The sequence below is a fragment of the Sarcophilus harrisii genome, chromosome 1, assembly GCF_902635505.1.
Source record: "Sarcophilus harrisii chromosome 1, mSarHar1.11, whole genome shotgun sequence".
Lineage (NCBI taxonomy): Eukaryota > Metazoa > Chordata > Mammalia > Dasyuromorphia > Dasyuridae > Sarcophilus > Sarcophilus harrisii.
In genome coordinates this window covers 258148403-258161204 of record NC_045426.1, presented here as the reverse complement: position 1 = coordinate 258161204, position 12802 = coordinate 258148403, and the positions used below count along the sequence as shown (strand labels likewise).

General features: G+C 37.6%; 1 protein-coding gene across 4 annotated transcripts in view; it reads left to right on the top strand.

Moving 5' to 3' along the window:
• SDK1 (sidekick cell adhesion molecule 1) overlaps positions 1 to 12802 on the top strand; it is a 1196729-nt gene that overhangs the window by 1005262 nt on the left and 178665 nt on the right. For all 4 annotated transcript variants that reach the window (XM_031949904.1, XM_031949968.1, XM_031949836.1 and 1 more), the window contains 3 exons: positions 1919 to 2034; positions 6257 to 6446; positions 10010 to 10108. In XM_031949904.1, the coding sequence (XP_031805764.1) occupies positions 1919 to 2034; positions 6257 to 6446; positions 10010 to 10108 (405 nt within the window). The remainder of the gene's footprint in view (positions 1 to 1918; positions 2035 to 6256; positions 6447 to 10009; positions 10109 to 12802) is intronic.

Sequence of the window (12802 nt, the reverse complement as noted above, 5' to 3'; positions counted from 1 at the left end):
AGCTTTCTTAAGGAAGATAAGGGGATTTCCTGAACAACCTTCTTTTGGACAAAGAAAAGAATCATTAACATGACCCTAATGCTTGGAAGAAATGAAGAAAATATGTAACTTGGGGAAGCAAGGAATCTTACTCTTTCCACATTCTATCAGAGAGATTTTATTTAAATATTGCTGGTCTGAGAGAAAGGAGGTTGCCTATGTAAGAGTCCCAAGTTGTGCTTCTCTTTCCAGGAGATGAGGAGAATTCTCAACTAAAGGAAGTAATTAAGTCTTAGGGAGACTGTGTATTATTAATCTATGGAAAATTAGGACCACAGGAATGACAAGGACTTGCCTCACTAGTAACACAAGTTCAAGTTCCTTTCCAAAAGAAACTTATGGAGTACTTCATGTGGTTTACATGGCTACTTATGGGTTCCTGTTGGTCCTTTGAATACCTTATTTATTTTTTCCTTGTATTTATTTATGATTCCCTTATATCCTCTGTCTTTTCTGTGGGTTAAAATAAGTACTATACCATATCTGACTTACTTTTGTTAGTGTGAATGTAAGTTTTTGTGAGCAGTTATCCATATTTAAGGAAACCTTGATGTAAACTAAATCTGATTTTTCCAACTTGGATTAGGAAGAGAAGAGCTTAGGTCGCAGAACTTCAATTATATCTGAAAAGTTTTAAATGTAGTAAGAAACACTTGCTATACCTGTTTGAGAGGCACTGTGGAGTAGTGGTTAGTGTGGTTCAAACACTTCCCTGATTCACAGTAGCTATAAGCTATGGCTATGAGTAAGTCACCCAATTTCTTAAGGATCAAAGAAACTCTATATATCTATGGTACATGATTGAGTTGCCAGCCTGCTATTAGAGAGGGAGTTTTTATATAAGAAGTTCCCAATACCGTTAAATCACAGGTGCAGCACCCAAGAAATGATAGCTAGAATTTAGTCACATAAGGCAAACAGGAGGTTTATCAAAACAAATTCTTTTGTTGGCATGAGTCAAGAATTGCAAACTTACTTTTAAATTCCTGGGGATTTTTTCTTCAATTAAAAAATATATATATCTTAAGAGGAAAAGTAACATAACTCTTAACTGTGCAAATGAAACTAACAGTTGCTAACAATTCTCCGTTTCTTTCATTTGAACAAGCCCAAATACCAAGTGAAAGATGTGAGGCCCAACATGATATTTTGCAGTTCTTCTCAAGCTTTCAGTGTAGATTATCCTCAGAAACCCTCAAGTCCTGCCATTTACCCAGAACTGAATCCTTTATTTTGTTTGAATTAAGACAATTGAATGTTACAGTGAAAGAGCAGTAGCTCTAGTCAGTAAATCTGGGTTCAAATCCTGCCTCTAATGGTTTGAGGAACTTCAGTTTTCTCATATGTAAAAAGAGAGAGAGGACTAGACAAAATGTGATGACCTCTGGTATCTGATCTAGTCCATAGTCCTCTAAATGAGTTTTTCTAACTTTTGTGAGGCAAGAAACTTTCCTTTATTTCCATTAAGTTAATGGAGCAAGTGACAGTACAAAATTCTTCATTGGATTCATTCAGGAAACAGGAATAAGCCTCTGAGTATCTAAGGATTTCTGATATTAATTGCTAATATTGAAGAGATTTATATTTCTATTGTTCTAAGACAGGTTTAATTCTGATCACTCCTAAGTGCTTAGAAGACATTATAATTTCAGGATCAGTTTTATCATTAAAATTCAACATAAAATGGGATTCACCTTCAAAGTGCTCTACAGCTTGTGGAAGCAATGTGGAAGTGTTGTTTACTGGGCAAGTTGTTTTCCGCAGTGGGAAAAACTCCTTGGGGACAGTTTTCTTGTCTTGTATCCTCATCAACTGGCACAATGTTTGACACCTAGAAGACACTTGTTTCACTGATGTTCCTAATTTCTGTTCCCTGCAGTTCCATCAGCTGCTCCTGAAAATGTGTCTGTTGAGGCTGTAAGCTCCACTCAGATCTTATTGACATGGGCTTCTGTACCTGACCAAGACCAGAATGGACTCATATTGGGTTATAAGGTATAAATGTATACACTGCTTTTTTGAAACTTGATATTTGTGGGTTTTAAAGTTGCCACTTATTTTAAATGTATTACATCAAACTCCTTGCCTATTACTCCCTTACACAAACTCTTTTTCAGGGAGGCTATCATTTTTGCACACACCATGCTCAATCCTACTTTCAAGTTTTTGTTCATTTGTCCTGGCTGCCTGACATGGCCTTACTCTTGTCTCCATATGTCCAGAGGATGATAGGCTTTAATCAGACCATACTGATCTCTTCCTTCACTGAATATGTATAACTCTTAGTTCTAAATAAATATAACTAGCACTGAATTAAATAGGCTTCTATTATTCAGTAATTATTTTATGTTTTGTCTTCTCCTATAGACTGCAAGATCTTTGATGGCAAGGACTGTTAGTTTTGTTTTGTTTTAATCTTCTGTAGGACCCTAGTATAGTCCAAGTATTTAAATATTGTAGGTCATCTGCAAATGTCTTGGAGCAAATTGTCTCATAAGGCCAGACCCTCAGAGTCCTAAAGAAACATGTAGTAGTAAAAGGCTATTGTTCTTTTTCTCAGACCTCAGTTTGAAAGTCTAGGTTATCTTCTCTTAAAAAACCACGTTGGTAACACTGAAAGTTCTCCCATAGAGAAGTAGGCCCCTCCAGAAGATTGTCTACTCATAGATGAAACATGAAACATGGGCATTTTAGAGTATATTGTAGATAGGGCATTCAAAAAAAGAAAATTCAGACATAGATGGGATTAAATGTCAACTGAGGCTCTCTTTCAACTCAGATATTCTCTGATTCTCGGATTTATGGTTCCACAATTCCAAAATGTATCCAAGTCCTTTCTTAGTCCATTTTTATTTTCTAGGAAAAGGAATTACTTGCTTGTGTGCATTATGACTTCTTTTTATGATAAAAGCAATTGGTGTTTGCATAGCACTTTACATTTGGCAAAGTATTTAGGAAACATTATCTCACTTGAATCTCACAACAATCCTGAATGGCAGGACTGCAAGTATCATTGTCTCCATTTTATATTGAGTACAGTGAGAGAGGTTAAGGAACTTGGTCTTCCTGACTCTTAACTTCATTATTTCATGACTTCATCATTCTATACCATTAAACCACTCTTCCACACTTTACTCAGGGGTTCTAAAATTTTTAGGGGTTATAAAATACCAAAAGCTGGTATTTCTCTTATGCAATAATAATTAGCATTTATATTGTGTTTTGAGGATTGCAAAGCACTTTACAAATATTTCATTTGTTCCTCACAACAACCTTCAGGGGAAGGTCCTATTTTTTGCCCTATTTTACAGAAGAAACTGAGGCAGAAAGAGATTGAATGAGGAAACTTATCAAACTCCAATCTCTCTGCTGACCTCCAATCTCACATTTTCAACTGTCTTTCAAACATCTTGAACTGGATGTCCAGTAGACATGTTAAATTCAACAGGTCCAACATGTAACTCCTTTATTCTCAATGTCCATAACCCCCTTAATCCTACTAGTCTTCTCAGCTTGTGAGGCAGGAGTTGGCCTCGCACTACTAGTCAAAATCTCAGCAACCCACGGTAATGACTATGTCTAAAACCTCAACCTATTACAATGCTAAAAATCCTTACATCAACTTTCATGCTCATTCCCTTAACATGATACTCCAAAAAATCCTGAGTATGAATCAATACTACCACACACAGTTTTATTATTAGCATCTGAAGCTTAACTCTGTTTTATCACAACTCTGATCTAGGCTATAACTATAACAACTCTTCTCTCTAGACTCCTTATCAGGTCCACTACTAATTCTATCATGCTGACTCCTTCCACTAATAATCATTGCTAGCCAAAACCATCTAGCCTATGAACCCTTGACACAAAAAAAAATCTATCTAACCACACTTATTATTCTCCAACTATCCTTAATCATAGCTTTCACCTCATCTGAGCTCATCATATTCGAGACTACTTTAATCCCCACCCTCATCATCATCACACAATGAGGCAGCCAAAAGGAACGACTCAATGCAGGATTATACTTCCTCTTCTATACACTAATTGGGTCCCTCCCTCTTTTAGTAGCACTGTTGTACCTACATAACAACCTAGGCTCCCTTCACATACTAACCATATCACTAGTCTCACCCACCCTAGATGCCTCTATATCAATCTCCCTACTCTGATATGCCTGCATAACAGCATTCATAGTAAAAATACCACTATATGGCCTCCACCTTTGACTGCCTAAATATTCCCCCTCTCCAACTGTACCTATTAGTGCAGAGGACAATGCTCTCCTTTCCAGCCCCTCAAGTTCACAAGTAGGAACCATCGTGGACTCCTTATGTTTTCTCTTGTTCTCCCATATCCAAGCTGCTGCTGAGACTTTGCGACATCTCCTGAACATACAGCCCCTTCTCTCTTCTGACCCTGCCACCATTTTGGTGCAGACCCCCATGGCCTTACATCTAAGGCAATGGCCTCTTGGTGGGTCTGCCTGACTCAAGTGTCTCCTCCCTCCATTCCATCCTCCATTCAGCCATCAACATGATTTTCTCAAAATGTATGTAGGTCCATTAATGTTACCCTCCTATTCAATAAACTCCAATTTCTTCCTTGACCTTACGGATCAAATGCAAAGTCCTCTGTTTAACATTAAAAGCCGTTTATAACCTACTTCCTTCTTTCCTTTCAGTCTTCCTACTATTCCAAGAACCAGACATTGCATCTCTCAGCTCCAGGCTTTTCTCTGGCAGGCCCCCACACCTGGAACTTTCTCCCTCCTCCTCTCTGCACGCTGCCTTCTCTAGCTTCCTTTTTAAGTCTTAACCAAAATCCCATCTTTTATAAGTCTGTTCTGACCCCTCTTAATTCTAATGCCTTCTCTCTGTTAATTATTCCCTACTTATCCTGTATATAATTTATTTGGATGTTTGTTTGCATATTGTCTTCCCCATTAGATCCTTAACCTCATGAACTGTCCTTTGCTCCATTTTATATACATAGTACAGTGTCTGACATATAGAAGGCACTTACTTAATAAATATTGACTAATTAGTTGAAACCAAGGCAAAATTTAAATCTCCCAATTAGTATTTGAGACTAAATTTGAACTCAGGTCTTTCTGACTGCACATCCAGTATTCCATTAACTCCTCCACTATTCTGTGTCTCTCCCTCTTTTTTTTTCTATCACCTAAAGTACTCAGCACAGTGGGAAATACCCTTCCACAAAAGGTACTTGTTTGTGGTATTTCTGGTTTGGAACTACATCCTATTGACCATTTGTATTACAAATTAATTAATTGATTGATAACACACACCATTTGTATTATAGATTTTGACTATGTCCCCTGTCAAACTTTGACTGTCCAGATTGATCTCAGATTGACCTCACATAGTAGTTTCTGATCCAGTTATCACCAAGAATTCCCTTCACCTTGTGTAGATCTATTATTTCTTTATTCAACTGTGGTGACACGGTCACTGTATTGTAATGATCATTTTACATAATGGGAGGATAATATTTTCTAGTTTACACTACTTTTTGTGATGGTGTCCTGGATTTTATTGGTCTTTTGGAGGTTATAGTAATACCGATATCCTCAGAGAACAAACAGTGTGGTCCTAGTCCCAGATCTCTTTCTTGAGTTTTCACCAGTAACTTACAGTCTTTCATTTAAACATTCCCTTCTGACACACTCACTGGTTTTAGAAACCCAGACACAGGAAAGCCTAGAAACCAAGGATAGCTTATGAGGAAGTAACTGAATGATCTTTGAGCTACACTTGACTAATTTCACAAGGTCCCTTTTGATTAGACATCATTCTCCAGGAGCATGAATGAAGTTGTCCCTTGGAATGGTATGAAGGCGATGCACATTGGTCCTTTCATCAGAATGCTGTCGGCTTTTCTGATCAAGGTTTTTGTGGGAGACATAATTTGTACCCCTCCAATTTAGCTCCATCAAATAATGAATAGGAAGATAATTTTCCAAATTATGGAAGCTATAATTAAGACTAAAGGTTGCAATTTTACCAAACCTATCCTCATCTTCCCACCCCCACCAAATGCTATCTTTAAAAACTGGAGCCATAAACCTCATGCACAGTTGCTTTTTTCAAGAGAAGTCCTGTCTTTGGTAGTCAACACCATCCATCTTGGGGTTTGTGTACAGATGTATTACAATATAATAACTTTTCCCTTATGTCTGTTGATGCTTCAGATTCTATTCAAGGCCAAAAATTTGGACTCCGAACCCAAAACCCATGTAGTAAGAGGAAACCACACACAGTCCGTTCTCCTGGCAGGCTTGCGGAAGTATGTGCTCTATGAGCTCCAGGTGCTGGCATTCACCCGCATTGGAAATGGAGTCCCAAGCTCTCCTCCCATTTTAGAGCGAACAAAAGATGATGGTAAGTTTAATGATTTGCACCTTTGCTTTCCCTATTCATTTTTCCAGGTTTTCCTTTCTAATCAAAACAGTTTAGATTTTTGTCATTTTCAACTTAATTTTCAAACTAATTTTTTTTCCCGTTGATGAAAACAAAACAAAGTTGTTTTTCAGTCATAGAGCATTTATATGGCCAATTTCAGCCTGGAGTGAATTTTTACTGCCTAATTATGAACCTATGCAGAATTTCAATCATAACTCTGCAATAGACAGTGCTGTAGTAAGGAGCAGTAAATGCTGGCTTGAGTTGGGACTATAAAAGATATAAAACTGGCATTCTATTTGGTGTCTATACAAATCCAGAGAAAAAAAATCTGTTATTGACCTGTATGCCTCAATCCTCTTGGTGCTTCTTCCAGTTCTCACTGTTTGCATTACTAGAGATAATTAGAAGTTCCCATATACAGTTTGATGTGTTTGAAGGGCTTGGAGAAATCCCCAGATTCCTGTATTAGCAGTACTGAATAACAAGTACATCCTGACTGCTTTGTTTTTATGGAAGTTTAAATCATCAGTAAATATGTTTTTTCCACTTTGCAGATGTCAAACACTTAAAGGTTAGCTCCTTTACATTTTCATTATTAAGTAGAGTATAATGAATATGTCAAGGGAAAAAATTATTGATCCTAATAAAAAAAAATCCACCTTGGGAATCAAAAGCTCCTAACAGAAATGAAATAACTGTAAATTTTCTTAAGCAACTTTATTGAAGTAATTAAGTTAGTTGCAAACATGTTTGAACTGCTGAGTGAAAGCTCTATTTTCTCCACCTTACACTGAGAGATTGAGGCTACAGGGCTTTGCCCAGATAAAGAAGATGATAATTCTTAATTGTTTTTCCTATAAGTCAAGAGCTCAGAGATATGTAGAACCATTTTGTAAGAAGGAGAATGGGGACAAGATTCTTGTTATAAAATTCAGTAGGGAAAGAGAATGTCATGAACCAAAAGAAGATAGGGAAAATGTTGAGATTGTTCAAGTAGGAGTCAATTATAGTTGTTTCCTCCTAAAGTACATGTTGGCAAGTGACACAGATTGTTCTCTCTCCACATTCCCAACATAAACATGTTGTGTCTCCCTCTCTATTCAAATTTAATTAAAAATATCACCCAGAATGATAACACAGGTGGGATTTATGCTACAGGCCAATTTCAATGCCTACGTGCATTTTCGAATTAGTACCAACTTGTGAACCTGAGACAGAAGACTTAACTGCCAGTTGTCTGTTAATGTACTCGTGGCCTCATTTGTGTGCTTATTATGCTCAAACACAGGTGTTCCTAATGCATATTCAAAGTCAGAAAGGCTGGTCTAAGAGTAAACTTGGGAGAGAAGAAAAAGGGACACAGATACCTACAGCCATTTGAAGGGGCTGAAACAAACACATTTCCTTTAGTATAACCAGATCCATGGACTTTCTTCTCTTTTTTGTAATCAGGTATTGAGTTACCAGAAAGAAATTTGATGATGGAATCATTCTTACACAGGTCACACAACTTATTTGCCTAATCATTCATGTAAATACATCTTACAAGAACTCTGACATCCTAGATTCTTAGTGCCCTTGTACCACACAAAAGAACTGAGATAGCTATCTGTGTCTAGTCAGCTCTCAATTAGTGTGGATAATTGAAAATCACAGATGATATTTTTAAAAATTCATTTCAAAAGAGAATTTTAGCCTCTTCCACAAGGTCTTATGACTAGAAAGGCAAACATGGAGCTAGATTAAATGACCTGATTTTTTTTTTCTTTCCCTTCCTCACATGTCTGCTAGTATAGATTGGAGGTATAATTCAATAATGGAACTTTTAGGAAATATTAAAAATGTTAAAGGACATAAAGCAAGAGAGAGTAAAAAAAAAATAAATGAAGGAACCTGGATAATCTATACTCTGGAAAATCATCCCCTAAGAAATCAAAACTGGATAATATGATTGCAATGACTTTGCTTTCACTCTCCTTTTAATTTTCAGAGTCCTTAAAATAGTGAAGCAGTTTCAGTCAGTAATTAACCTGTACTTGTATGCATTCCCCCTTTCTCTTTCTCTCTCTCTCTCTCTCTCTCTCTCTCTCTCTCTCTCTCTCTCTCTTTCTCTCTCTCTCTCTCTCTCTCTATATATATATAGATAGATAGATAGATAGATAGATATAGATAGATAGATAGATATGTATATATATGTATATGTATATATAGTTTACCTTCCCCCAACTGCCCAATAGAATTGGAACTCTGTGAGAAAAGGAACTATTTCATATTTTTTCTATTGACATCTTGAGATTTTAACAGTATCTAGCAAATAGAAGGAATTCAGTAAGTGCTTATTGAATTTCATTGAACCTCTGAGGTACAAAAGGCAATTAGCCAAAGATAACAAAACAAATTAGTATCTAGATTTAGGTAATTTAATTCTCTATTGCTATTTTGCATGTGAATTAATCAATCATCAATCAAACATTTAAGTGCCCACTATGTAACCAGTGCTATGTTGTTCTGGGGATACAAAAAGAGGCAAAAGAAAGTTCTTACCCTCTATGAGCTTACATTCTAATGAGGGAGATAATGTGCAAACAAATAAGAAAGTAGAAAAGAGATAATAAAGGGGCAGCTAGGTGGCACAGTGGATAGAGCACCAGCCCTGAAGGAGGGATCTAAGTTCAAATCCAATTGCAGACACTCAATACTTACTGGCTGGAGGAAGGAAGAAAATTTAATAGAATTAAGAGGAATTAGAAAAGTCTTCTTATAGAAGATGGGATTTTAGTTGGGATTTAAAGGAAGCCTCAGGAGGCAGTAGGCAGGGAGAAGAAGGGATAGCATTCCAGGTGGCGGACAGTGAGTGAAAAGCCTGGAGCCAAGAAATGGAATGGCTTTCTGTAGAAGGTGGGATTTGTGTGTGTGTTTACATAAATGATTGATGTAGAAATCTAGCAAAGCTTTCTGTTTACTATTCATTCAACAAGTAATTGCATTCAAAACATTTATTAAATACATACTCTACACAGAGCACTGTGATAGGCACTAGTGGAGGTGCCAAGTTAAATAAAACAGTCTCTGCCTTTATGGAGCTCACATTTTAGTAGGAAAATATGATGTCTCCACAGATTTCTAGAATACAGAATATGAGTGTATCTAACAATATATCACATCTTGGGGTAGGTACTGTATTTCTTTGGTGTTCTAAGGTTCAGATTCTGTCATTTCAAATATATTTGAATATAAAATGTAAATATACAAATATAAAAAAGGACAAGATAAAATGAGGAAATTCCTCAGGCTTACATAGAATAATGCCAAGTTACAGCACCTCCCTTTATAGTTCAGCTGTGTTCCCAAAGCTCGGGTCTTTTTGCAAGTCAATTGTTTCTAATTTGGAACACATTTTCCTATAGAAACAATTTCCCGCACCCCGGTTAGGTAGCCAAGTCAGCCCACAGAATCCTTTCTGCCCCAGAATGCTCCTGAAGGATGCTAGTGAGTGCACAAGATTCGGTTCATGGAAATGTTGGGTTTATTTTCTTCAGCTCCAGGTCCACCTGTGAGACTTGTGTTTCCTGAAGTGAGGCTGACCTCAGTGAGGATTGTGTGGCAACCACCAGAGGAACCGAATGGGATTATTCTGGGTAAGAGAAGCAACTAAGAGCCAATAACTAACTCCCTGACGTGGGCAATTGCAGGAGGAAGCAGATCTTGAGAAAGAATGGGAAAGGCCGTTGAGGATCTCTAAGAACTAAAAATCACAGCCGTGGGTATCTCGCGCATGGCCTTTTGTGGGACATGCTCTAAGATCTCTGGGAAATCAGACTTTCATATTTTGGGACCCCCAGGGCCTGCTTTCCGCATACAAGTGCTAGTACCGACTGAAATTAACTTGCCATTCAGCTTTGAGCTCAGCATTCAGTTGGGACAAGGGTTTGATAAGCGACTTGTTTGTTTCTGACAGAAGATGTATACTCAGCCTTGTTCCCCTGGTCTCAGCACCATCTGTGACCTGACAGGAAGTGTAGTACTGGTGCATTATATTTTGGATCTTTCTTAGGAGAATACTCAGTGGGAGCCCGGTGGATTCATTTGCTTTGGACTTTCCTTCCAGGGAGGCAGTTTATGATGAGCCCTAAAGCTTCCACTCCCTAGAGATGGTTGCTTGTATTAAAAATTAATAGTCCCTACTTGAAGACAAAACTTGTACTTGTCATGTTTCCATAAATACTGTATGAAAAGACTGTGATACCATTTTATTCTGAAGTTGTCCTTTCACTTGTATTCCATACAGTTGTAGAGCCTGGGTTGGTGGTTTTGGGGGAGGTGAGATGCGAGGTTTGGTGATCATCTGAATCACAAGTTCTTGCTTTTGGAATCCTAAATAATTTTCTAGAAGCAATTTATTTAGGTCTTCATTGACCTCAGAGCCTTCATACAGTTCATCTGGCAGAGAGGCCACAAGAAAGTCATCAGATGGGGGTCACTAAACATGAGGGGAGCATGACAAATCTCCCAGTTTCTTCAAATAAGTAGTTTGTGTTTCACATGCTCCCAGAAGTCTTCCCTGCAACCAGAGAAAGCTTATTTTGTTTTTCCCCTTCCTTCTGTGGTTGTTTTTAATCCAGAAGGAACTACAGAAGAGTATTACCAATTATGATGGAGAACAAGTAGGAATTGTGGCTCTGTGGAAATAGTGATGAGCTTCAAATTATAGTGGGAATGAATTCAAATCTCAGTTTTGCCAATAACCACCTGTGCAATCATGGGCAAATCATTTAAACTCTCTGGGCCCTTAAAATGAGGTGGTTGAATTAGAAGATCGCTGAGGCTCTTCCCAGCTTCAGGGTTGTCTATTATCCTACAACTACCAAATTTCTCTGGTGTGCTCTGCATGCATCCACAACTGAGGCAGTATTGTAGACTTAAGAAGGATTCCCTCTCAGTTCTCCTTTGGTTCATCGTTCCTCATACAGAGACATTAGCTTTTCTTCCAATGGCTATTTATTTCAAGATGACAATTTCAAGATGACAAATCCCAGATGGCAATTGTCCATAGATTATCTTTTAAAAAGCTGAACCTATGATTTTATCAAGATAGGATCTCCCTCTGAGAAAATTCTCCCCTTGGTAGAGATCAAAACTCCTCTCCATAGTTTTAGAGAATCATCTGGAACACTGAAAGAATTTAATTGATTAGAATATTTGATAGGAAATCATAGTCAAATTAATAAATATTTACTGAATACTGTATCTTGTGCTGTAATGTGATATGGGGGCTACAAAATTTATATATATATTACTTGCTTCCAAAGGACATATTATCTGATTTGGACAAGAAGAGCTAAGTGGTAACTGAGCTCCTCATCAAGTGACCATTCTTCAACTACTACTGCTTATGTAAAACCTTCCCTATGCATTCCATCCTAAAATCATCTGTCTTTGTGCTCCCCCATCAGCAGTTATATATATAGTCTGTACAATTCAGAGAACAATTAATCATTGCCTCATAACATCTCTTCTATTCTTATCTTGAATGATTATTTAAAGATTGAAGTATTATTAGGTAAAATTTCACATATTTATGTATTATCTCTGTTAAATTGGAAACCCTCCAGTGGAGGGACGATATTTTTCATCAATATCCTCTGCAACGTTCTCAGTGTATTTCATAGAGTAGGGATCACAGATTCTGAGCTAGAAGGGGCCTTCAAGATCATCTAGTGTAATGTTCTCTTCTCTAAAATATAATGTTCTCTGGGAGCAGGTTTCTTGGGGGGCTTCTGGAGGCAGCCTTCCTTTCAGTTCTGAGCAATAATCACCTCAAATGCAGCCAGGAGCTAAAAGTTCAGGTCCTTTATTGTCTCTTCCAAAATAGCCTGGTTAGTTTTCTTAGAGGCCTATCTCTCTCCTTGGTTCCAAGAGCTCTTGCTGCTAGTCCTTTGCCTCTGCCAGCTTCAGTCTCTCCTCCTCTGAATGTCTTCAGCCAGCACAAAGGTGGAAGATGGAATGAATCTGACTCTGCCTCCAAGAGTGGGCTTGTCCTTTAATGGGCTCCTCCTTATATATATTCTCTTAAAGGTTTGAATCTTGTGGCACTTTAATAAGTACTAAGTATATCTAGAGAACTGTTAAGCACCTGCTAAACAACCATTGTCTCTATCAATTCCACTTGACTTAGCACCTTAGCATCCTAACAATCTAAGCCAACTTTCTTGTTCTATAAATAGGAAACTGAGACTCAGAAAACAGATTTTGTCCAGGATAATAGAGGTAATAAGAGGCAAAGCCAAAGTTCAAATCCACCTTCTCTAATTCTAAATCTAATTCCACTCTAC